The sequence below is a fragment of the Theropithecus gelada genome, chromosome 4 (genome assembly GCF_003255815.1).
Source record: "Theropithecus gelada isolate Dixy chromosome 4, Tgel_1.0, whole genome shotgun sequence".
Taxonomy (NCBI): Eukaryota; Metazoa; Chordata; class Mammalia; order Primates; family Cercopithecidae; genus Theropithecus; species Theropithecus gelada.
This window is the reverse complement of record NC_037671.1, coordinates 134884714-134912189: the sequence shown is the minus strand read 5'-3', so window position 1 is coordinate 134912189 and position 27476 is coordinate 134884714. Positions and strand designations below refer to the sequence as shown.

Here is a 27476-nt window from a genome sequence, read left to right as displayed (position 1 = left end):
GGCAGCCATAACCATTTGTTTACTTACTATCTATGGCCGCTCTTGAGCTACAGCAGGAGGCAAGGAGTTGCCACAGAAACTGTGTGGCCTGCAAAGTCTAAAACATTGGCTATTTGACCCGTTATAGAAAAGATTTGCCAACTCCTCATTTTGAGGAAAACCATAACATGTGAACTCCATCATTTTCATCCAGGGACTCCTGGGCCAGATGCTGGGGGCCCTTGTGAGTGGTCCATGACAGTGACCTGGGAGGTTTTAAACCCCGGGCCTAGCTGAGTGCTCTTGGGACATCATGTTGCTGTGCTGGCTGCTGCAGTAACCTGGGAAGCACTCAGTCTGTCAATGTGACCAAGCAGGACTGGAAGCATTTGTGTTTAAATGTGTTGATAATTTATGATTTCAGAATCGAATATTTCCTAAAGAGAACGACTCTCCTGAATATTTTAGCATTTTACTATAGAAGTTATTTCGTCTATGTCTGTCTCCCCCACCTGACTGTGAGTGCTTCTTGGGAGAGCCTGCACAGGTTGCATGCCCATGCAGCTGGCCCTGCTCTGTGGGCTCCTGAAAAAACAGGCAGCCTGTGGGAAACCAGGGAGGCCTCCTTCACTCTAGAGGGACTGTGTGGTGCTCAGCCCCTACAAGGGTGGTACAGGCTGTGAGGATGTGAGACTGCGGGCTCTACAGGGATCCTTCAGTGGTGTGTGTCTAATAATGCCTAAACTGAATAACCCTTGATCACTCCAAAGAGCTCGCATTGATCTCAGACCCCCATGTGAGAATGGATTCCTCTTCCCCAAACCCAGACTGTCTGCTTCACACAGACTAACCTTGTTCCCCACGACTTCCATGTTTTCTGTGTAACCCCGAGTCACCTAGGCCACCCCATCTAGGGGCAACAAACCACATTTGTACGAAAGCATCTCATGGCTGGCCTGTCTAGATGTTTCTTTTTTGGGTGCAGACAGTTCCTACCACAGTACCTGACTGGAGAACACTGTGTATATGTGTATTTACCAGTGCCTGGCACAGAGTGGCTAAAGCTCAATAAATATTGTTTGACCAAATGGTAATCAACATCAAATTCAGAGAAGGAGAACAGAAATAAGGGTGTGGGAGGCATTAACTGGGAAGATGTATGATGAACGTTCTCCAGCTTTCTTACTAGAGTCTCTGCCTGCTCAGCCTGTACAGAACAAGAAGAGCTGTTAAGAGAAGGCTGTTCTTCCAGAAGGTGCCCCTCAGGGGAGACTGGCGACATGATTCGTGGGCCTAGTATAAAATGAAATGCAGGGCCTCTTGTTCAAAAATTATTAAGAATTTTGACTGACTCTAGGCACGCTGCCTGTGAGTTAGCCCTGCTCTGCAAGGAGCAGTAATAAAAAAATAATAAAATTACTAAGAATTTTGAGACAGCATCAGCAGAGCATTAAACTGAGCATGGCCTCCTAAGACTGCACATATCTTGCTCCCAGAACCCTCCCCTGCCTACTTCCTCACCGTAAAAAGGGATTTAGGGGGCTGGGCACGGTGGCTCACGCCTGTAATCCCAGCACTTTGGGAGGCCGAAGCAGGTGGATCACGAGGTCAGGAGATCGAGACCATCCTGGCTGACATGGTGAAACCCTGTCTCTACTAAAAATATAAAAAATTAGCCGGGTGTGGTGGCAGGCACCTGTAGTCCCAGCTACTCGGGAGCCTGAGGCAGGAGAATGGCCTGAACCCAGGGGGCGGAGCTTGCAGTGAGCTGAGATCATGCCACTGCACTCCAGCCTGGGTGACAGAGCGAGACTCCGTCTCAAAAAAAAGGGTTTAGGGGCCCATTCTCACTACACTGCAGGAACGCTATGCTATGACACCCAAAGCCTTTCCTGGCGCTAGACATTGACCCCCCCAGCTCCTGGAGCTCTCCCTTTCCCCAGCCCTTCCCCAGCATGCACGAGCCCTCCCCACCCCTGGGAATTGCAGCGAACCTCCTGGACATCTCCTGGTGCTGACAAATGTAGGTAGGGAGTTCTGAGCTCTAATAAGGATTTCCTGACTAGTGCCCCCCTTTTTACTGGAGGGGCTCCCATTTTTGCTTCCTCCAGACCACTGCATTCCCCCAACCCTTCATCCACCCATCCTTGCTGCAAAAGGGGGCTGAGCAGGTCATCCTTAACCACTCTGTTCATGGGAGCACCTTGAAACCTCTGCTAACAGGTGGTGGCTGCCTCACAGTGCTAGAAAGCCACCCTCCCCAGCCCTGGTGTTGACAGTTCTGGGGTCCTCGCTCTGCCTGTGCAGGGTCCCAGCAGCCAAGGGCCGTGGTCCCATCTTCCTGCACTGAGGAAGATAAACAAATGCCCAGAACAAAGACGAGTCCGCAGCATTATGGTGCTTTGTTTAGAGAGGCACATATTTTTGAAGCTCTAAGCTTTGGGAGACTGTCATTGATAAGGGAGTTTCTCTTCCTAGTGGAGCACAGCCTCAAATAAAATAAACTGCAGCTAAGGGAGAGCCCAATGGGGTCAAATGGAGTTTGCCTTTGATCATAAATGCAGAGTCAGACAGTCCCCGGGGCCTTTGCATTCTCCTGCTTAACCTGGGAGCTGGGCTGTCGCAGGCCTCATTTGTCTCCCTGTGACTGATGTGGCCTTAATGACAGCAGCTCCCAAAGAGCCCCCTGCTGCCTGTATGCACATGTGTGTGTTTTGCCGACAGCTAAAGCAGCCTTGCTTCCTCTCTGATACTGTGTCCTTCTCCTCCCACCCAGTTCCTACTTCCTTACACACAACCTATATTTTCTGTCTCTTGCAGGGTCCGCGGTGGCATATAGATCTCCAGCCTTGGGCAGGCCCTGCTCAGTCCCTGGATGAAGAAGCCTGGAGATTCCTGAGATATATCAGCACCGCCCAGGTTGTGTTTCAGGCTCAAACGAGTTAGAGAAGAATGCAAAAGATCCTGATTGCCTCTTTCAAAAGAAGGAGGTGGGGAGGTTCTCAGCAACTCCTGATGAGGACTTGATGGGGAAGTGTGTTCAGAGGCGTTGTTGCTTAAACTCATCCACTCACTTGGAGGCAGATAAGATGCGTTCCATTTGCTAGGGCATGTTCCTTCCTCCAAGAGTGTCACCAACCTGAAATGTTTAAATGATTCATCCCAAAGTGTTTTAAAGATCCACTTTAGAAAATTGCTTTGGAAAACCATTTGAAATGACAGATTGGTCCCCGTGAGTAGGCAGTCGAGTATGTCACAAAACAAAACCGTCATCTAGAGGTTCAAGCACCATTTTGTATTTGGAGGAACTTGCCTTTCCACTCTTCTGCCGCAGATGCTTGGCAGCCAGGGACGTGCTGGGCAAGAGAGCAGAGGAGGCTTTGCAGGCAGTGTGCTGAGGAGTTAATGAATCCAAAGGCCCTCTATCTCAGAGCACTTTAAATCATTACTGAGCACAGGCCTTTATTAGTGACTTAACACATTGTGGCAGCTCCTGCCCAGGTCCAGGCTGAGCCAGTGCCCCAAGCAGGCAAAGAGACTGTCCATTAAGGAGAGTCTATGGCTCTTGACATGTTAATCAAGAGGTTCCGTTCTCAAGTTGCCTGATCCCAGGGGGAAAGAGAGACAGAAAAGGAAATCAAGGCCCAAGGGAAATTTAGCCCTCAACTGAGAGGTGCTAGCAAATTAGGAGCTCAGACTGCCTGGGAGCTGCAGAGCTGCTCACTCAGGAAGCTGCACAGTGGAGCTGGTGCTGTACGCCGGATCCTGGATTTTTAAAATCTCCCTCAAGCCCACTCTTGACATCCGTGTTCTCCTGCCCAGCCTCTCTGGCAGCAAAGCACTTTTCCTCCATAGGAAAGAATATATTTCTAGATCTTTAGGAGGTTAGTTAGTTTAAGGGTAACAGAAAGTCTCATTTCTCATATAAAGCAATGAGACAAACATAGGAATTTTAGTATTTATCACCCAGACATGGACATAAAAGCTGGTTGAATTAATCATGAGTGATGGGATGTTGAATTCGTCCCTGTGCTTCTCATGATTTTATCTTATTTTGCTGCTGCAAATTAATTTGATGGACTTAGGCAGACTTAATTAAAATACTGAAATTTTAGTTTTGTAGTTTGATTTTACGTGAATGATAAGAATCTGGACCTCTTAACTGTGATTTTCAAAAGCCCTTAAAGGCTCCAGAAGAAAATAAGAGGTGTTAATTTTATGAATTGAATTTGAGAACTATGGACTTCACTCACCAAAATAAATTTACATAACACAAGCTACCAAATTCCATTCTATATGTATTTCATGTTAATGTTCCATAACTTATAAAAGGCCTGTTTGCTTAGAAGAAGCTATTGAGGCATGAAATGGTCATTTTTAGATCCCTCTTGGATTTTTCCCAGAAACTACGGACTGAGAGGAGAAAAAATCTTTTTTTTTTCCTTTCTTTTTCTTTCTTTTTTTTTTTTTTAAAGACAGAGTCTTCCTCTGTCGCCCAGGCTGGAGTTCAGTGGCACAGTCTCAGCTCACTGCAACCTCTGCCTCCCAGGTTCAAGTGATTCTCCTGCCTCAGCCTCCCAAGTAGCTGGGATTACAGGAACCTGTCACCACGCCTGACTAATTTCTGTATTTTTAGTAGAGACAGAATTTCGCCATGTTGGCCAGGCTGGTTTTGAACTCCTGACCTCAGGAGATCCACCCACCCCAGCCTCCCAAGGTGCTGTGATTACAGATGTGAGCCACTGTGCGTGGACACACTTTTTTTTTTTAAAGGCATCCTTCATAGTCTGATCTTATAAACCTGGGTACTTTACTTTGCTTCTCTGGCTCTCCTTGTTCTGATCCTGAAATGGAAGAGATTGTATCAAAATTATTTCTAAGGTCCCTCCCAGTTCTGTGAGCTTGTACTGTGCACAGAGTAGTATAGAATGGTTATTAACCAGGTATTTTTGAGTGCCTACAAGGTGCCAGGAATTGTTCTGGGCCCTGAGGTTATAGTCTCTGCCCTTAAGGATCTAACCAACTCGTTGTGAAGGTGGATAACTGGATGTATAATTATTATTCAGCTTGATGAGCAATAATAGAGAATTTGTTGTTGAAGCTCACCAGAAGGATTTTTGTCCTCCAGAAGAATGATGTAAAGTTCCCGACCTCACAATGGTTTTTAATGCGGGGCCATTTTAGCCAGATGAGGTTCTGTGCTTTGATGTACTTCCGGGTTACTAGAAGACCAGCAGATGGGAGTCACCAGAGATGACACTAAATGGTTCTTAATCAGAATCCTTTACTAACCAATGCTCCCTATCCCTCTGTATGTAATGCAAAGCTTTATGGTTGCTTTTGTGGCTTATGCCTCATTTAGAACGCATCTTGACAATGAAAGCCTACAAAACTAGCAGAATATTACAGTCATTGTTACCTAAAAACTTCAGTTAGCAGAAGTGAGTCATCATGGGCAAGGAAAAAAAAAAAGCTCTGAAGGTACTAATGTGAATTCCACCCCCATCCTCTTATGCTGCTTTTTTAACATTAAGAAATATGCTTCCCTCAAATCTGTGCTCAAGCTTGTACAGCAAGGCCGGCATTTGGTATGTGCATCGTTGATGTATCCATTCCTCAATCCAGAGGGTATTTGTTGAACACCTGCTTTATGGCTGGCACTGTGCTGGGCCTTGGGATATTAAGCCACAATCAAACACCCCCCAACACTGGTAAATAGTTAGGGTGCAAGAGAGTTGTGTGTTCTCTAACAGGGGGCAGACAGATGAGTGGGGAAAGCTTCCTAGGCCGGGGGAGCCCGGGAGCAGAGGCATAGGGCTTAGGACAGCATGGCATGAGACAGCAATAGGCGTGGCACCTCTAGACTTGTGCATTGTGGTCCTGGAGGCATGGTTGGGGCCATGCATTTTTAAATGAAATTCCAGAGGATATGGTGTTTGCGTAGAGTATGCAGAACATCAAGCTCAGTTTAATTAGGTACTATTTGTTTTTGTTTTTGTTTTTGTTTTCAATATGAAAGACCGTGATACATGGCAGAGTTCTGCAGTCCACGGTACACTGTCTGCTGCTAACAAGAAATAGTTAAATCATAAATACAGTGCTCTGTTCTAAGGGAAGTCTCCAGATTCAGCTTTTCATGGCATCCCCCAAACCATATGCCTCCAGGAAGCATGCCTTGCAGTATAAAATTAATCTAAGCAACAGTGGCTGTTTTTAAAAAGAAAAAATAAAATATGGTTTAAAGCCTGTTTTTCTGTCTATCGTCTATCTATCTATCTACCTACCTACCTACCTTTCTATCCACCTATCCATCTATCCATCCATCTCTACCTCTTTACCTAGTTGTCTGCCCATCTATCAATTTGTAAGAATAACCTAAGAATAAGAACCCATGCTCTGGATATTCAGAATATAACTTTACAACAATACAATAGTATCTGTTGTATTTACTGCTACACACACACACACACACACACACACACACACACACCCCGAGATGAAAACAATAAGCACAAAATTCTGCCTGTGAGCCTTTCAAAAATAATGGTACTATATAACCACACAGCATGGAGTTGATCGTTCTGTAAACATGCAGAAGATCATCGAAGTGATTCTCAAGTTCCAAAATTTTAAGGGTTTCCTTTGCCAGATTCTACTTATGGGTTGGCAGAAATACCAGTCAAGCTTTTGGGATACAAAATGAAATGAAAATAAATTAGATCACTTTAAGTTAAATAATTAAAAAACATTTCACAAAATGTTTTTTCCTAGAGTCTGTTTTCCTTTGTCTAGGCCTAATTTGCTTTATTTGGCTAAAATTACAAGGGGAATTAGAGAGACAGAGAACATAATTAGTTGAGCTGGAAGTTAGCTAGAAGTTACTGCCCTCACTTATTTTGCTTACAAGAGAGTTTATTGAAGCCCTGGCCATAAATCCTAACTAGAAAGGGTGAAAAATCAATACTTAATTAATTTTTAGGAGCAGAAGTTTATGGAGGATTTTCAGTTGTTTACAAAAGCTAATGTCTGTTAATGAGATGGTTAATAAATGGTTAAAATTGAATAATTCTTGTGTTTTATTTCTTTTCTTTCTTTCTTTCTTTTTTTTTTTTTTTTTTTTTGAGGTGGAGTCTTGCTCTGTTGCCCAGGCTGAAGTGCACTGGCACAATCTCGGCTCACTGCAACCTCTGCCTCCCGGTTCAAGCAATTCTGCTGCCTCAGCCTCCCGAGTAGCTGGGATTACAGGTGCACACCAGTATGTCTGGTTAACTTTTGTATTTTTTTTAGTAAAGATAGGGTTTCACCATGCTGGCCAGGCTGGTCTCAAACTCCTGACCTTGTGATCCATCCGCCTCAGCCTCCCAAAGTACTGGGAATACAGGTGTGAGCCACCGCTCCTGGCCCTTGTGTTTTATTTCTGAGCTAAGAAAGGAAGAGGGGATGTTATCAGGGGGAGTGAATGAAAAAGAATGTCTCGTCAATGGAGATATATCTGTCCAAGATGAAATCTGTAGAAGAAGAAGAAATGCTTAAAGTAGACAAAGTGTCATCTTTAATAAAATAAAACCCTAGTTCCCGACTTTAGCAAAGGAGGAGCAGCTGGATCTGAAAGCTCTGACTCTGGATCTTCCATGCCTACCTGACTTTTGGAGGCCTCTGGCTAACTGTCAGTGCCAACCCCTTCAGTCCGTTGTTAGGGGTGGGGGTCAGAGGGGCTGCTGTTTTCAGTTTAAAGTTCTGGCCCAAGTGTAGCCTCTTTGAATTTGTTAAGGCAGAGATGCGACTCGCTGGAAACTTTCACTGGGGCTTTACAAAAGGCCTCCAGTAAACTCAAAAGGTCATCTGCATAAAAATCTCCCAGGGGGAGCTTATTAAAATGCATGTTCTCAGGTATCAACCTCAAAGATTGTGAGTTTGTAGATCTGGAGGGAGGCACAGGAATCTGCATTTTAAGTACCTCCCCGGTGATTCTGATGTAGGCGGACCGCACATTGAGAAACACTGTGGGAAAGGTCAGAGCTAGGTTTGGATGGCATTAGGAGGGAATGAGAAGCAAGGACCTACAAACATCACATTTTCATCTGTCATTATGGAGACATGTACACAAAGAACAATAGCAAATGGGGATCATCATGCCACTCTAATAAAAATATCCCAGGAGACTTCCCTCAAGCAGATGGCTCAGGCTTATAAGGTCCAGGCATGCTTTGGGGGCACACACAGCTGCCCTGGACTAACTAGTTTCCCACTGGAGGTGGGGCTCAGGAAGGCACCCATGTTTAAGGCACAGTAATCTGCCCACTAGCAGAACAGGGTCCAATGAACACACTGAGTTCTGACTAACTAGATTAGCAACTTCTCTTCCCTTAGGTGAGTGGGTGGGGAATAGAAGGTGGGCAGGCAGAGACATAATTTCCATTTATCTGTGGGAGAATAGTAGGAGATGAATTATCACATTAACATGTTGACGCACCCAGTTAATAAATGTATTCTGTAGCTGTTGCTTGAGAAAAGATTCAATTCCATTTTCTCCAATTATTTTGTCCTTTAAACAGTTGTTGAAGATTGAGAAGTAGAAAAATACTGGATTCAGGGAAAAGATATATAGGGGTTTCACTTTTTCAGCTTTCCTCTGAAATGTCCAAATCCTAGCAGAAGACACATTCACTGATAAATGGTGCAGGATGATTTTGCCAGGCTGGCCAGAGGGGATAGCAAGAGTAATGCAGATGCCGTGTTAGTTGAATAGGCTCCACCTAATATGCTCTTCTTAGATTAAAATTTTGGAAAATCAGTTAAAGGATTGGCCAAATCTAGAATATCTTTTTTTTTTCTTTTTTCTTTTTTTTTTTTTAAGACAGGATCTGGTCTCGCTCTGTTGCCCAGGCTGGAGTGCAGAGGCACAATCATGGCTCACTGCAGCCTCAACTTCCCAGGCTCAATTAATCAACTCCCGTGAATAGCTGGGACTACAGGCGCATGCCACCATGCTCGGTTAATATTTGTATTTTTTGTGGAGATGAAGTTTTGTCATGTTTCCCAGACTGGTCTTAAGCTCCTGGGTTCAAGTGATCCTCCTGCCTCGGCCTCCCAAACTGTTGGGATTATAGGCATGAGCCACTGTGCCTGGCCCTAGAATATCTTCTTAGGAAGAAAATTGCTTGCTGTTAATGTTTTCCAATGGATGAAAGCAACGAATCTCAAAACATTCTTTGCATCTGGAGCGGTCTCTGGTCTATGCTGTGACAGCAAAAGCTACTGCATTCATGAAGCATCATGATGACTATGAGAGTTTTAAGGGATTGGGGGAAAATACTGTTGCTCAGTAAGGTAAATATCTTGGCCACAGAACTTGTTTTCCTTATTTTCTTTGGTTTCAGCAGCCTCAGCTGTGCGAAATGTACTAGCCTCAAACACAAGTCAGAATCCCTTATGAAGTATATTTGCTTTGTGTGCAGTTGAAGTTAGAGACTTGCTTCTGCTTGACTTACACACACGTTCCCTTTGGTTTTCTTATCTAATTTTGATGGATGAGTTAAGAAAAGTGCTTCTGTTAGCTCCGGAAGAGCCTCCTGCCTGGGGCTGTTGCCCTTCTCCCCCAGGAGGAAGCGCGTTCGAGCAGTGTATCACAAAGAACACTGCCTTATCAGCAGGGACTGCCTGTTAACTTCACTTGACCCATGGTCAGCTGTTTACCTTGGATAACACCTGCCACCTTTCTGGACCTTAGTGGCCCCACCTTATCTGCCTGAAATAAGGGATAACTAATCTTGGGAGTATGCGTCTGAGATCTCTGCCTATGATTGTGCCTCACATCTTATAGTAGGCCCTCTGTGGGTAACGAAGACGTGTGTGCATGGTGAGCACTGTTCTCTGTGTCTGGTTGCATGGTGAGCACTGTTCTCTGTATCTGGAATGCCCTTCTTGGTCCAAGTCTCCCAGTTCATCCTCCAGGACTAGCACCCCTCTACAAAGCCTTCCTGACACCACCGCTCCTCCCACATTTTGCTCTTGATTTGTTCTGCCCTGCACACCCTGTGCACATGGCTACAGCAGCTCTTAAATTCTTTCCAAACCTGCATATATTCTCCATGAGATTACTTATTATCTGGTCATTGAAATTCCTCCGAACACTTTATAGCAGTCTTGTGGTTCCCTGGGGAGGGGAGTAGTTAGCATTGGAGGAGGATATAACTTTCCTATTATGGTTTTCAGGGATGGGGAAGCAATAAGTCCCTACCTGCTATTTATCATCCAACATTTCAAAGTATTCACATTGATTTCCAATCTTTACAGATTGCATGCAATCACATGAATACAGACAGCCTGGCTACTGACTCTAGTCCTACACACAAGCCCTGGTCAGTGTGTCTTGACGACAGGTTCAATTTAGCTCATCAAATCCGCAACAAGCAGTGCCGCCTCTACTCCTTAGGGTGAGTACGTTTTTTACAGCAGAAGAAAACACAAACACTGCCTCAGGCAGCTCAGACCTTTTCAGCAACACAAAGTTGGAAAATGGTTGCAGTGTATAACAGGTGCCATGCTTTGCTTCCTGTCATTATTTCAGACAGATCTGTCTGTTGTGTAACTGAAGGCATGTACAGATCACTGAGATCTCCTTGGTCAGAGGCACTTTCCCTCCCATTCTGCTGGTAACAAGTAGGAAGCCCCCATTCTCAGCATGTGGATGATCCTCTGGGTGAAACCAGTGATTTCCAGCTAGACTAAGAGGATCCTTAGTATAAGGAGAGAAGAATATTACTGTGTGCCGGAAAAAAAAAAAAAAAAAAAGAGAGAGAGTATGTTAGATTTTTTTTTTTTCCTTGAAAGGGGATCTCACTCTGTCACCCAGGCTGGAGTGCAGTGGCAAAATCACGGCTCACTGCAACCCCTGCCTCCAAGGCTCAAGTCATCCTCCCACTGTAGTCTCCCAAGTAGCTGGGACCACAGGCACACACCCACCACACCTGGCTAATTTTTTGTATTTTTGGTAGAGACAGGGTTTTGCCATGCTGCCCAGGTTGGTCTTGAACTCCTGAGCTCAAGCGATCCACCTGCCTCGGCCTCCCAAAGTGCTGGGATTACAGGTGTGAGCTGCTGCACCTGGCCATATGTTAGAAATTTTATGCACAGTTATGATGTATAAACCAATACCAATAATGGCTATTGTTAGATTTGTATGTTTTATACCAATGATAAATCTGTATCTAGTTATATTTTTAAAAGGAACAAAAGGGAACTCTTATAAAAAACTATGTCATTTTGTCAAAACTGAGAAAAATTTATATCCAGTTATTCAGGTTGAAAATGACCTAGATGTACAAATGGATTAAGTGAGCTTTTTTGTAAAAGGATGGCTACAAAGTAATGGGACTATTTCACCAAGTATACCAGTACTTACATAAAAACAGTTCCGAACTTACAAATGATATATGGCTCAAGAAAAAGAAGACAGGAGGAAATTATTTTTGTCGGGAACATCCTGTTCCATAGACTCTTTGTAAGGGCAATGTAGATTCTTAGGCTAGACCACTGAAGTCTTTAAGTCTTTTATAAACAGCACTGGGGACCCTAATGTGACATTGATTGTCTCCATGTCACATGCTTCCTCCTCACCTGTAGGTTTCATCACTTCTAGAGTCTACATTCAGGCCCAGGTACGACAACCACGAGCTAGAATCCTGGGTGGTCAGGGTTAGGGGCAGACATCTGGGCGATGTGGAGACCTACCCAAAGATTCCAATGTAGAGAGAATCATCATCACTGTCAAACTATAACAAACAAGAATTACCAGTCATTGTGGATTTTATTCTTTAAAAAACAAAATGAGAGTTTAAAGATAGGGAAACATTCTCATATGGGTTAAATGAAGAGCAATGGTGTATATCGGTGGAGCTTGGCACATACTAGGCACACAATACGTACTTGCCATGTAGAAGATCGCTGGAGAGGAGAGACTAGAAAGGAAAGCTGGTTATGCTGTGATGGAAGTGTGGAGGCTGTGGATTGGAAGATGAGATACTCAGCCAGTTGATGAGCAGAGCTCTCTTTCTGGAAGCCCACCAGCCCACCTTCAAGATTGGAGGGAGAATGGGAAGTTGTGACAGCAGAATTTATTTTATGTCACATTAAAAATGTCTGAAAGTGGGTCATAAAAAGTGGCATAGTACCACATGCAAGTTGCTCCTGTTTTCTTGCTCCAAATTGCCTCTGTATTTTACTTAATATTTTACGCCCCGGGATAATTTCATTTAAAGGGATAACTGAGTAAAATAAAACTTAGAACGGAGTTTTGGGGGAAAGTTTCTAAATTCCTTTTTGCTTTCCTTATACTTCAGAGCTGTTGGATAAGATAGCTCTGCAGGAAGAGTTCAGATTATTACATGTAAAAAGGTAGTTTCCTATTTTAAAATATTTTTATTGACACCCAATATTTGTACAAATTAATGGGGTACATGTGATATTTTGTTACAGGCATAGCATGCGTAGTAATCAAGTCAGGGCCTTTAGAGTATCCATCACCTCGAGCATTGATCATGTCTATGTTTTGGGAGCATTTCCAGTCCTCTCTTCTAGTTATTTTGAAATATAAAATGTATGGTTGTTAACTGTAGTCACCCTACTCTGCTTTCAAATATTGGAACTTATTCCTTCTGAGGGAGGAAAATAGGCTCTGGAGGCAGGGAACATAAGGCCAATTCACACTTCAGCTATGACAGGGCATTTCCTCTCCGTAGGGCATATGCCTAGTAAATGACTTTGTAACTTTACTTCGTCCTCTTCATTTACATAGGGTGTACACAAGTAACCAATGTAAACCTCTAGAGGGTATTTAAACCCTCAAAAATTCTGCAGCAGGGCCCTTGAACCCCTATACTCCGGCCTGTTCCCACACTGTGGAGTGTACTTTCATTTTCAATAAATCTCTGCTTTTGTTGCTTCATTCTTTCCTTGCTTTGTTTGTGCATTTTGTCCAATTCTTTGTTAAAGGTGCCAAGAACCTGGACACCCCTGCACTGGTAACACTTTTATCTAACTGTATGTTTGTACCCGTTAAACAACCTCTCTTCACTTCCCCTCAGACACCCTTCCCAGCCTCTGATAACCATCATTCTACTCTCTCTACCTCCATGAGGTCAACTTTTTAGCTCCAGCATATGAGTGAGAAGATGCAATATTTGTCTTTCTGCGTCTGACTTGTTTCATTTAACATGCTGACCTCCAGTTCCAAACATGTTGCTGCAAATGACAGGATTTTATTCTTTTTTTTAATGGCCAAATAGTATTCCATTGTGTATACACGCCACATTTTCTTTATCTATTTATCACTAATGGACACTTAGCTTGACTCCATATCTTTGTTATTGTGAATAGTGCTGCAATAAACATGGGGGTGCAGGCATCCCTTTGATATACTGCTTTCCCTTCCTTTGGATATATACCCAGAAGTAAGATTGCTGGATTGTATGGTAGTCCTATTTTCAGTCTTTTGAAAAATCTCCATACTGTCTTCCATAATGGCTATACTGATTTACATCCCCATAATCAGTGTGTAAAAGTTCCCTTTTCTCCAAATTCCTTGCCAGCATCTGTTATTTTTTGTCTTTTTAATAATAGCCATTCTAACTACGATAAGATAATATCTCATTTTGGTTTTGATGTACATTTTCCTGATGATTAGTGAGGCTGAGCAGTTTTTCACATATTTATTCAAAAGAAAAATAGACAAATGGGACTGTATGAAACCAAAAAGCTTCTGCATAGCAAAAGAAACTATCAACAGAGTGAAGAGACAACCTGTTCAATGGGAGAAAATATTTGCAAACTATTTATCCATCAAGTGACTAATATCCAGAATATACAAGGAACTCAAACAACTCAATTGCAAAACAAACAAACAAAAAATTCTATGAAAAAGTGGGCAAAGGACATGAACAGACATCTCTCAAAAGAAGTTTCTTATTTTCATTTAAATATTTACCATTGAAAATTAACTTTGGGGCCGGGCGCAGTGGCTCATGCCTGTAATCCCAGCAGTTTTTGAGGCTGAGGCAGGTAGATCACTTGAGGTCAGGAGTTCGAGACCAGCCTGGCCAACATGGTGAAACCCCGTTTCTACTAAAAATACAAAAATTAGCCTGGTATGGTGGTGCACGTCTCTTGTCCCAGCTACTCAGGATGTTGAGGCTGGAGAATCACTTGAACCCAGGAGGCAGAGGTTGCAGTGAGCCGAGATTGTGCCCTACTGCACTCCAGCCTGGGTGACAGAGCAAGACTCCGTCTAAAAAAAAAAAAAAAAAGAAAAAAGAAAAGAAAATCAACTGTGTAAAGAGCATCTGAATTCCACTGGGAAAAGAAATGAATAGATGACAATGGCCAATATTTTCCTAAAAACATGAAAGCACTTAATTGAAAACTGAAACTAAAGAAAATATTTCTGATGCCTAAAAAAAGATGCTTTGGGTTGTGAGTAATTATGTTGATTGCACTTACTAAGGCTCCAGGACCCAGACAAGTATGCCCCTGTTCAGGTTGAATTGCTCGCCTGGGGCACAAGTAGATAACTGGCTGACAATACCTCAACTGATACTGAGGGAAGAGTGAGACCCAGACCAGAATTGGTGGTCCTGAAATTAGGAGTGAGAACAGGGAAGGTGGCCCCGGGTTCCCAGCACCAGGGAGTGTCAGAACAGTTTTGAGCTAGGTAGGGAGGGCAGGTGGTAAGTGAATTGTGTGGCCCTCTATATAGGCAGGACGTGCTCCTAGTCCCAGGGCCGCAGCAGCAACAAGACCGTGCCACTGCTATAGCCAGTAATTCCCAGGCAAACCGAAGACAATGGATGCAGCTGCAGCTGGGAGTAACTTCCTGGCAGGAGGGCAAGGAGGGCTCCAAGGACACAGGGAGTCAGAAGACAGAGGCTGATGGCCCCACCTTCTAATCTCTCTCATCTCCTTTCCTCCACCCCTAAGAACTGAAGCAGATATCACCTCCATCTTCTCTTTGATGGCTGAAGTTTATTTACTAGGAGTCAAAGCCTTTTATTCCACAGTTAGTGGAAAAGGCATTTGTCTGTGAGCGTGCACTCTATGTCATGTTCAGTTGAAAATGAAAATTAGATCCTTTTCAGTTTTGAAATGAGGTAGACTAGACCAATTAAGATGGGGAAGACACTGAAAAGAAAGGTACAGATTATGGAGAAAGGGATAGAGAAGAGAAAAAAGGAGAGCCTGTGGGTTCGGATGACAATATCATCTACATAATGACTTTATGTAGGCCTGGTCTGCAAGTCTTCTTGTGTCTGGAGTGGGGAAGGGTGATGGTGGGGCAGTGGAGGGGAGGGTGGGGATGAGAGTGGTAGATAAAGTGAAAGGGGAAAATCACCTTTTCTCCTTTTTATGTCAAAGATTGTATTTTAGGGGTAGGCATGGGCATGAGAGGAAAGATTTGAAAAGGGCTAATACATAGATACATATTTTTTGTCTCTTTTAGTTCTGTTGTAGGTTGTGCTTTTTAGTTTCAAGACATAAATTCTCTCAGTCTAAGATAGTAGATGATTTCATAAGTGACACATAGTTAGATAGCAAGAGCCCATATTTTATACAGGAAATCTGGGACCTTTGGTTACCATGAGCATTTCCAGAAGAATGAAAGAGCCAAATATTTTCATCTTATAATAGTTTAACACAGCAGGAAGAGTGTTCGTCTAGTGTATGTGAAAACCATGGACCTCAAGCTTCCTTTTTGGGCATTTTTCCCCCTATTACCCTTTCCATGAAAATTTAAAACCATAGATATACTGTACATCTATTTATGTAATATGTACATATCTGTGCTTTATAAATAAAAAGAGGAAGGGTTTGTTTTTGTTCTGCCCCTAAGAACACATTTTACCCTTTGGGAGTGATTTCATCTGATAAGGTTTGTCTGTGTCCCCACCCAAATCTCATCTTGTAGCTCCCATAATTCCCACAGGTTGTGGGAGGGACCTGGTGGGAGATAATTGAATCATGGGGACAGGTCTTTCCCATGCTGTTCTCATGACAGTGAATAAGATATCTGATGGTTTTAAATACAGGAGTTTCCCTGCACAACCTTTTTTTGCCTGCTGCCATCCATATAAGACATGACTTGCTCCTCCTTGCCTTCTGCCACGATTCTGAGGCCTCCTCAGACACGTGCAACTGTGATACAATTAAACCTCTTTCTTTTGCAAATTGTCCAGTCTTGGGTATGTCTTTATCAGCAGTGTGAAAATGAACTAATACATCGTCCCTTTTGAGGATATGTTTTAGATAAAATGTGGTATTTCGTGTAAGGTTATTTAGTAAAAATAAACAATTATAAAGTGTTTTTACCCAGTACTGTGTCATTTATGCTTTAGGAAGCCTATTTCTCCCCCTCTGATAGTTGGCAGCTTGAAGATCTAGATAGATATTTGGCCAGATTCTGTGGTTCCTGCTAGGATGAAGAATGGAGGACTGAAACTCCTAGGGAAAACATTAATTACCTTACCTCTTTTAACCCTCTGCCTTCAACGGGAAGGTTAAAAACTTTCCCTGTCTTTGCTCTGAGTTCATTTTATTTGTTTTTTTTACCTTTTAAAAAATGCTTGTTAAAATATATTTCACATGCCATACAATTCATCCATTTAAAATATACAATTCCGTGGCTCTTTTAGTCACTATAGTCAATTTTAGAACATTTTCATTACCCCGAAAAGGAAGCCTCTGTACCCAGTAGCAGTCACTCTCAATTTCCCTCCAACCCTCTTCTCTCCATCCCCAGTCCCCCATCCTTAGGCAATCACTATTCTACTTTCTGTTTGTGTAGATTCACCCATTCTGGACATTTCACATAAATAAAAGCGTATAATATGTGACGTTTTGTGACTGGTTTCTTTCACTTAGCATAATATTTTCAAGGTTCAGCCACATTGCAGCATGTATCAGTACTTCATCCCTTTTTATGGCTGAGTAATATTCCATTGTGTGAATTTTGGTATGGTTATATCACATTTTATTTATTCATTCATCAGTTGATAGACATTTGGGTTGTTTCCACTTTTTGGTGTTTATGAATAATGTTGCTATGAACATTCCTGTACAAGTTTTTATGTGGACATATGTTTTCATTTCTCTTGGCTATATACCATTTTGCATTCCCGCCGGTAATCTATGAGGTTTCCTATTTCTCCCTATCCTTCCCTACACTTACTATTATTGATCATTCTGATTGTAGCCATCCTAGCAGATATGAAGTGGTATCTCACTGTGGTTTTCATTTGTATTTGTAATGATCTTCAGCATCTCTTCATGTGCTTATGTTCTGAGTTTTTTGTTCCTGGAGAACATCAAAGGCTATTCACTTTAATACTTTCAGGACTATTTTTAAAAGAATAATCAAGGGCCTGAAACAGTGCCACAACCCACCCCTTCTGCCCTTCAGCAGCGTTAAACGGCATGGGACTACAGTACCACTTGCAGCTTGTCCAAAGAACACCTTTATACAATTTGGGAAAGGGCACCCCTCCCTCAAGAACTTTTACTGCTAGAAAATCATTTTTATGGTGATTATGATGGGAATGACATCTCCCAGAGTTGTCCAGTGCACAGTCCACACAACTGCCTGCAGGGATCCTAGTTGTTTTTCTCTAAGACATTAGAGAAAGAGGATCAAGATGGTTCCAATATTATTCTATTACCTTTGAAAATTTAGCCCTATAAATCTCCCCCTTCCTATTTCTTCAACAGCTCTCAGATTTAATGGTCCTTCTATGTTGAAAAGTTTGTAGTTATTTCTAACCCCAGCATTAATATATGCAAAACAATATTGTCAGGATGAATTACATAATTTTGTTTCTTCCCCACAGAGAGGGAGAGGTTGCAGTCTTAATTGAAAGGTATATAGCTTTGAATATACATATTAACTGTTTAATTATTTCAGAAATGGGTTGTAGCAGGAACTACTCATTGTCCCTCAATATTTATTCTCCCCTTCTTTTTTTGTAACAGAACTCCTAATATTAGCAGGGCACATGGCCACCTTTCTGATGGCTGTATTTCCTAGCCTTCCATGTAGTTGTAAATGGCCACATGAATAGCTTTAAGCAGTGAGCTACGAATGGAAGTGGTGTGTGCAACTTCTAGGCCACGTCCCCAAGAAGACAGGATGAGACTATCACTTCCCCTTTTACCTTTCCTCATGGCCAAGGTACAAAAAATGGAATAGTTGTCTTAGACCTTGAGATGGAAGCCATATGATCTATACTTCTTGCCTCATTAAATAAACATTAAATAAAATATTTCTGTCAAGCAAAATTTTCTATTTGTATTCTCCTTCTAGTTAAATAACAACAGAACATGATTTCCTTATAGACTAAATATGTTTTCGCTGTAAATAATGGTTGTCTTTTTATTATAATTATTTGTTCAAAAATCTTTCTTCATTACTACTTTGTGAACTTCTTCAGATCAAGGACCATGTTTAATTTATCCATTTGTCCCTGGTGTCCAGTGTAGTGCCTTGCACATGTAAAATGCTCTGTAAATATTTGTTTATGAACATGAATAAGTCAGTGAAATATAGCTCACCACAGGCAATATTTGGATATTGAATATTGTACTGTGTGTTCTGGGAATTCCAGACCCTGCCTCATAGTTTTATTTCACTTAGGGCAGCATTTTGTAGGTCTGTCTGTCATCATTCATCTATTCAGCACTGAGGATTTAGAAATGAGCAAGATTGACATAGCCCTTTTCCTCATGGAGCTTTACTGTCTGGTAACGGACAGTTCCCTAGACCTGTGATCACAAATATTCCTTCCATGATCCTGTGTCCTGTGCTCATCAGCAACCAGGTGGCGTATAGAGAGCACGTGCTCTGGATCTACCTGGATTGGATTTGACTCCTGGTTTACCGCTTTGGGCCATGTTTTGTAACACCTGTGCATATTACATTTGCTCCTCCTCTTGCTTTTTACATGACCACAAACTTGACCAATTTCAACTACACTTGAAGAAGTACCATTTCAAATAAATGAAAGTAAGAACTTTATATATCATTTAAAAGAATATACTTTATTTTTTAGTAGAGACGGGGTTTCACCATGTTCACCAGAACTTTATATATCATTTATAAGACTTTTAAATGATTGCCATTCTAACTGGCATGAGATGGTATCTCACTGGGGTTTTGATGTACATTTCTCTAATTAACATGATGATGAGATTTTTTTCATGTTTTTTGGCCACATAAATGTCTTCTTTTGAAAAGTCTCTGTTCATATCCTTTGCCCAATATTTGATGGAGTTGTTTGTTTTTTTCTTGTAAATTTGTTTAAGTTCCTTGTAGATTCTGGATATTAGCCCTTTGTCAGATGGATAGATTGCAAAAATTTTTTCCCATTCTGTAGGTTGCCTGTTCACTCTGATGATACTTACTTTTGCTGTGCAGAAGCTCTTTAATTTAATTTGATCCCACTTGTCAATTTTGGCTTTTGTTGCCATTGCTTTTGGTGTTTTAGTCATGAAGTCTTTGCCCATGCCTATGTCCTGAATGGTATTACCTAGGTTTTCTTCTAGGGTTTTTATGGTTTTAGGTCTTACATTTAAATCTTTAATCCATTGAATTAATTTTAATTAATGCTTCCTTTAGGAGCTTGAGTTAATTTTAATTAATGCTTCCTTTAGGAGCTCTTGTAAGGCAGGCCTGGTGGAGACAAAATACCTCAGCATTTCCTTGCCTGTAAAGGATTTTATTTCTCCTTCACTTATGAAGCTTACTTTGGCTGGACATGAAATTCTGGGTTAAAATTATTTTCTTTAAAAATGTTGAATATTGACCCCCACTCTCTTCTAGCTTGTAGGGTTTCTGCAGAGAGATCTGCTGTTAATCTGATGGGCTTCCCTTTGTGGACCTTTCTCTCTGGCTGCCCTTAACATTTTTCCTTTGTTTCAACCTTGGTGAATCTGATGATTATGTGTCTTGGCGTTGCTCTTCTCAAAGAGTGTTTGTGGTGTTCTCTGTATTTTCCAAATTTGAATGTTGGCCTGTCTTGCTACGTTGAGGAAGTTCTCCTGGATAATATCCTGAAGTGTGTTCCATTCTCCCCGTCACTTTCAGGTACACCAATCAGATGTAGGTTTGGTCTTTTCACATAGTCCCATATTTCTTGGAGGCTTTGTTCATTCCTTTTCATTGTTTTTTCTCTAATCTTGTCTTCACACTTTATTTCATCAAGTTGATCTTCAATCTCTGATCTCCTTTTCTTCCACTTGATTGATTCGGCTATTGATATTTGTGTATGGTTCATGAAGTTCTCGTGCTGTGTTTTTCATCTTCATCAGGTCATTCATGCTCTTCTCTAAACTAGTTATTTTAGTTAGCAGTTCTAACCTGTTATCAAGGTTCTTAGCTTCCTTGCATTGGGTTAGAACATGCTCCTTTAGCTCAGAAGAGTTTGTTATTAACCACCTTCTGAAGCCTACTTCTGTCAATTTGTCAAATTCATTCTCCGTCCAGTTTTGTTTCCTTGCTGGCAAGGAGTTGTGATCCTTTGGAGGAGAAGAGGTGTTCTGGTTTTTGGAATTTTCAGCCCTTTTGCACTGATCTTTGCTCATCTTCATGGATTTATCTACCTTTGGTCTTTGCTGTTGGTGGCCTTCAGATGGAGTTTTTGCCTGGTCATCCTTTTTGTTGATGTTGATTCTATTGCTTTCTGTTAGTTTTTTTTCTAACAGTCAGGGCCCTCTTCTGCAGGTCTGCTGGAGTTTGCTGGGGGTCCACTCCAGACCCTGTTTGCCTGGGTATCACCAGCAAAGGTTGCAGAACAGCAAAGATTGCTGCCTGCTCCTTCCTCTGGAAGCTTTGTCCCAGAGGGGCACCTGCCAGATGCCAGCTGGAGCTCTCCTGTATGAGGAGAGCTCATGTAGGAGCTCCCTGTAGACCCCTGCTGGGAGGTGTCTCCCTGTCAGGAGGCATAGGGGTCAGGTACCCACTTGCAGAGGCAGTCTGTACCTTAGCAGAGCTCAAGTGCTGTGCTGGGAGATCCACTGCTGTCTTCAGAGCCAGCAGGCAGGAACATTTAAGTCTGCTGCAGCTGCACCCACAGCCTCCCCTTCCCCAGGTGCTCTGACCCAGGGAGATGGACGCTTTATCTATAAGTCCCTGGTGGGTTGCTGCATTTCTTTCAGAGATGCCCTGACCAGACAGGAGGAATCTAGAGAGGCAGTCTGGCTACAGCAGCTTTGAGGCGCTGTGGTGGGCTCTGCTCAGTCCAAACATCCCACAGGCTTTGTTTACACTGTGAGGGGAAAACCACCTACTTAAGCCTCAGTAATGGTGGATGCCCCTCCCCACACCAAGCTCGAGCATCCCAGGTCAACTTCGACTGTGGTGCTAGCAGCGAGAATTTCAAGCCAATGGATCTTAGCTTGCTGGGCTCCTTGCGGGTGGGATCTGCTGAGTGAAACCATTTGGCTCCCTGGCTTCAGTCCCTTTTCCAGGGGAGTGTCCAGGCACCACTGGGGTATGAAAAAAAAAAACAAAAAAAAAACTCCTGCAGCTAGCTCAGTGTCTGACCAAACGGCTGCCCAGTTTTGTGCTTGAAACCCAGGGCCCTGGTGGTGTAGGCACCCAAAGGAATCTCCTGGTCTGTGGGTTGCGAAGACCGTGGGAAAAGCGTAGTATCTGGGCTGGAATGCACGGTTCCTCATGGCTTCCCTTCGCTAGGGGAGGGAGTTACCGATCCCTTGTGCTTCCTGGGTGAGGCAACACTCCACCCTGCTTCTGCTCGCCTTCTGTGGGATGCACCCACTGTCTAACCAGTCCCAGTGAGATGAGCCGGGTACCTCGGTTGGAAATGCAGAAATTGCCCGCCTTCTGCATTGATTTCACTGGGAGCTGCAGACTGGAGCTGTTTCTATTTGGCCATCTTGCCCAGAAACTCTTTTCATTTTACATACTTCTTAGAACTTGAATTATTTCTATGTGTGTTTATTTGTTTAATTATCAGCAACTAGTTTAAATAGAAAACATATCAATATATAATAAAGTGTCTTAAACAAACAATTACAGAATTGTGTGTAGCTAATTTAATTACTTTTTTGAGATATATATACATCAATATTGTTTCTTGAAGACAACATTCTGACAATTCAGAGGAAGAAATTATTCACATATTTCACTCCAGATTTATATACAAATTATATGTAACGAGTACTTTTTTGACATAATGTTCTCTTAATAAACTATAAAATTGCCCTTGATCTACAATAACACTGCTTTGTTCATCTAAGTTTTGACTAATTAAGTGAAAATTCCTTTTGGATATGTGAGTTCTACAATATTCTGATCTATATAAAAACAAATTTATCTACAAGAAAAATGCTTTGTAGTTTCAACTGCATCTCTTGAATTTATATTTAATGCCAGGTATATCAGTTAGCTATTGGTTGTGTAATCACTCTAAAACTCAGTGGCTTAACAATCACCATTATTTACTGTTGCTTGTATGTCTTTACTCTTGCTTGTATGTCTGCAGGTTAGCTGGGCTTCAGTTGATCCAGGCTGGGCTCAGCTGCGAGGCTTTCTTTCTTTCTTTCTTTTTTTCATTATTATACTTTAATAATGTTTATTAAATAGTAAATAACTATTTAATAATAGTTCTAGGGTACATGTGCACAACGTGCAGGTTTGTTACATATGTATACATGTGCCATGTTGGTGTGCTGCACCCATTTAACTCATCATTTACATTAGGTATATCTCCTAATGCTAGCCCTCCCTCTCCCCTCCCCCCACCCCATAACAGGCCCCGGTGTGTGGTGTTCCCCACTCTGTGTCCAAGTGTTCTCATTGTTCAATTCCCACCTATGAGTGAAAACATACAGTGTTTGGTTTTCTGTCCTTGCAATAGTTTGCTCAGAATGATGATTTCCAGCTTCATCCATTCCCTACAAAGGACATGAACTCATCCTTTTTAATGGCTGCATAGGCCTATTCCATGGTATATATGTGCCACATTTTCTTAATCCAGTCTATCATTGATGGACATTTGGGTTGGTTCCAAGTCTTTGCTATTGTGAATAGTGCTGCAATAAACATACATGTGCATGTGTCTTTATAGCAGCATGATTTATAATCCTTTAGGTGTATACCCAGTAATGGGACAGCTGGGTCAAATGGTATTTCTAGTTCTAGATCCTTGAGGAATCGCCACATTGTCTTCCACAATGGTTGAACTAGTTTACAGTCCCACCAACAGTGTAAAAGTGTTCCTGTTTCTCCACATCCTCTCCAGCACCTGTTGTTTCCTGACTTTTTAATGATAGCCATTCTAACTAGTGTGAGATGGTATCTCATTGTGATTTTGATTTGCATTTCTCTGATGACCAGTGATGATGAGCATTTTTTCATGTGTCTGTTGGCTGCATACATGTCTTCTTTTGAGAAGTATCTGTTCATATCCTTCACCTACTTTTTGATGGGGTTGTTTGATTTTTTTCTTGTAAATTTGTTTGAGTTCTTTGTAGATTCTGGATATTAGCCCTTTGCCAGATGGGTAGATTGTAAAAATTTTCTCCCATTCTGTAGGTTGCCTGTTTACTCTGATGGTAGTTGCTTTTGCTGTGCAGAAGCTCTTTAATTTAATTAGATTCCATTTGTCAATTATGGCTTTTGTTGCCATTGCTTTTGGTGTTTTAGACATGAAGTGTTTGCCCATGTCTATGTCCTGAATGATATTGCCTAGGTTTTCTTCTAGGGTTTTTATGGTTTTGGGTCTGACATTTAAGTCTTTAATCCATCTTGAATTAACTTCTGTATAAGGTGTAAGGAGGGGATCCAGTTTCAGCTTTCATATGGCTAGCCAGTTTTCCCAGCACCATTTATTGAATAGGAATCCTTTCCCCATTGCTTGTTTTTGTCAGGTTTGTCAACGATCAATGGTTGTAGATGTATGGTATTATTTCTGAGGGCTCTGTTCTGTTCCATTGGTCTATATCTCTGTTTTGATAGCACTACCATGCTGTTTTGGTTACTGTAGCCTTGTAATATAGTTTGAAGTCAGGTAGCATGATACCTCCAGCTTTGTTCTTTTGGCTTAGGATTATCTTGGTAATGTGGGCTCTTTTTTGGTTCCATATGTACTTTAAAGTAGTTTTTCCAAATCTATGAAGAAAGTTACTGTTAGCTTGATGGGGATGGCATTGAATCTATAAATTACCTTGGGCAGTATGGCCATTTTCATGATATTTATTCTTCCTATCCATGAGCATGGAATATTCTTCCATTTGTTTGTGTCCTCTTTTATTTCATTGAGCAGTGGTTTGTAATTCTCCTTGAAGAGGTCCTTCACATCCCTTGTAAGTTGGATTCCTAGGTATTTTATTCTTTTTGAAGCAATTGTGAGTGGGAGTTCACTCATGATTTGGCTATCTGTTTGTCTGTTATCAGTGTATAGTGATTTTTGCACATTGATTTTGTATCCTGAGACTTTGCTGAAGTTGCTTTAATCAGTTTAAGGAGATTTTGGGCTGAGATGATAGGGTTTTCTAAATATACAATTATGTCATTTGCAAACAGGGACAATTTGACTTCCTCTTTTCCAAGTTGAATGGCCTTTATTTCTTTCTCCTGCCTGATTGCCCTGGCCAGAACTTCCAACACTATATTGAACAGGAGTGGTGAGAGAGGGCATCCCTGTCTTGTACCAGTTTTCAAAAGGAATGCTTCCTGTTTTTGCCCATTCAGTATCATATTGGCTGTGGGTTTGTCAGAAATAGCTCTTATTATTTTGAGATACATCCCATCAATACCTAATTTATTGAGAGTTTTTAGAATGAAGGGCTTTTGAATTTTGTCAAAGACCTTTTTCTGCATCTATTGAGATAATCATGTGGTTTTTGTCTTTGGTTCTGTTTATATGATGGATTACGTTTACTGATTTGTGTATGTTGAACCAGCCTTGCATCCCAGGGATGAAGGCCAATTATCGGATAAGCTTTTTGATGTGCTGCTGGATTCTGTTTGCCAGTATTTTATTGAGGATTTTTGCATCAATGTTCATCAGGGATATTGGTCTAAAATTATCTTTTTTTGTTGTGTCTCTGCCGGGCTTTGGTATCAGGATGATGCTGGCCTCATAAAATGAGTTAGGGAGGGTTCCCTCTTTTTCTATCGATTGGAATAATTTCAGAAGGAATGGTACCCGTTCCTCCTTGTACCTCTGGTAGAATTCGACTGTGAATCCGTCTGGTCCTGGACTTCTTTTGGTTGGTAGGATATTAATTATTGCCTCAATTTCAGAGCCTGTTATTAGCATATTCAGGGATTCATCTTCTTCCTGGTTTAGTCTTGGGAGGGTGTATGTGTCCAGGAATTTATCCATTTCTTCTAGATTTTCTAGTTTATTTGCGTAGAGGTGTTTATAGTATTCAGCTGAGATGGCTAAGGGAGGTTCCGTATTTTACAGAGGGCTGGCGGACTGGCTGGAGTGCAGACTCTCCAGGGTACGTTTTTATCATGATGACAGTGTAAGAGAGAGAACAGAAGCACTCAAGGCTTAGGATCTGGACTGGCACACTCCCACTTCCTTCCATAAAGCAAGGCACATGGCCAAGCCAAAAAGTCAAGGGACAGGGAAAGACTCTTTCTCATGATGAGCATGGAGTAGTGTGGATGGTGCAGGGTTGAAGAAGCAGAGTCAACAAGTCAATCTGCCACATCAGATTTGATCATGGAAAACTGGGGGAAAACTGGGGCAGAGACTTGAGTGGTCTGAGCTGTGTGGATTCAATAGGAGGTAGAATATAGGGAACAAGATCTGTTATGTGGAAGAAATGGAAGTGCTTGTGAGAGGAGTGCTGAATTTTATTTAGGCAAAAAGGGTTGAAAAAGCTATGGCTGAGGGACATCAGAGGGCTGACTTACCATGGGATGCAGTGGGAAAAAGAGCGGTATAGTTGGGTGAAGGGTGAGGAAGAGGCAAATGAGACTATCAGCACCCCTTCACACCCATGGAGACTGGTTGCAGGACCACTGCAAAGATCAAAATTTAGGATGCTCAAGTCCTGGATATAAAATGGTGTAGTATTTGTATATAACCTATGCACATCCTCCTGCATCATTTAAATCATTTCTAGATTCCTTATAATACCTAATACAATGTAAATGCCGTGTAATAGTGGTTATACTGTATTGCTTTTTATTTCTACTATTTTTAATGTTGTATTATTTTTATTTTTGTTTTTTTGAATATTTTCAATCTGCAGTTGGTTGAATTTGTGAATCAGATCTGTGGATACAGAGGGCTGCCTGTATTAAGAATGTCTAGGTGGGGTGCCATGGCTCATGCCTGTAATCCCAGCACTTTGGGAGGCCAAGGAGGGTGTATCATCTGAGGTCAGGAGTTCAAGCCCAGCCTGGGCAACATGGTGAAACCCCGTCTCTACTAAAAATACAAAAGTTAGCCAGGCATGGTGGGGCACACCTGTAATCCCAGCTACTCGGGAGGCTGAAGCAGGAGAATTGCTTGAATCCCAACAGCAGAGGTTGCAGTGAGCTGAGATCGTGCCACTGCGTATCCAGCTTGGGCGACAGAGCCAGACTCCATCTCAAAAAAAAAAAAAAAAAAAAAAAATTGTCTAGGTGGATGATCTCTGAGCCAAAGGCTTATTTTAGTTAATTAAAATAAGGTAAATAGTTATTATCCGCTGAACTGGTGTATTTCCAGATTATGCAATCATCAGTCATCCCTCCGTATGGGGCTGGCAGTTGGTTCTAGGCCACCCTCTCCCCACCAACAGATACCAAAATCCACGAAATACCAAGTCTGGCTGTAGAACTCACAGATACAAAACATTGGCCCTTCATATCAGTAGGCTCCTGCATCCCATCAATGCTGTATTTCTGATCCATGTTGGTTGAATTTGTGGACATGGAACCCATAGCTATGGAGGGCTGACTGTATTTATTGAAAAAAATCCACTTACAAGTGGACCCACGCAGTTCAAACCTGTGTCATTCAATGGTCAGCTGTAGTAGAATCTACTAGATTGAAGTGTTTCTGCACTGCGTTTAGGTTCGGCCAAGTAGTGTAGCTACTCTGTGGGATTTTGGTATCCTAAATCACATATAAGTACAGTATTTGGGGCAGAGAAACCATAATCACCATTTAAAAAAATCATTCTCAGTTAATTTCATGTTTTACATTAAGACTGGTGCTTTAGGTCGGTCGCGGTGGCTCACGCCTGTAATCCCAGCACTTTGGGAGATCGAGGTGGGCAGATCACAAGGTCAGGAGTTCAAGACCAGCCTGACCAATGTGGTGAAACCCCGTCTCTACTAAAAATACAGAAATTAGCCGGGCATGGTGCCATGCGCCTATAATCCCAGCTACTAAGGAGGCTGAGGCAGGAGAATCGCTTGAACCCGGGAGGCAGAGGTTGCAGTGAGCCGAGATTGCACCACTGCACTCCAGCCTGGGCAACAGAGC

At 42.1% G+C, this 27476-nt stretch overlaps 1 protein-coding gene across 3 annotated transcripts in view; it reads left to right on the top strand.

The window, feature by feature from the left end:
* METTL24 (methyltransferase like 24) overlaps positions 1-27476 on the top strand; it is a 111234-nt gene that overhangs the window by 32430 nt on the left and 51328 nt on the right. For 2 of the 3 annotated variants that reach the window (XM_025383590.1, XM_025383589.1), the window contains exon 2: positions 2800-2898. Coding sequence is in view for 1 of the 3 variants with exons in the window: in XM_025383588.1 (XP_025239373.1) it covers positions 2800-2898; positions 10276-10415 (239 nt within the window). In the remaining 2 variants the exon portion in view is untranslated. Of the gene's footprint in view, positions 1-2799; positions 2899-10275; positions 10416-27476 lie in introns of all 3 variants that reach the window. The other variant, XM_025383588.1, reaches the window with a different exon arrangement.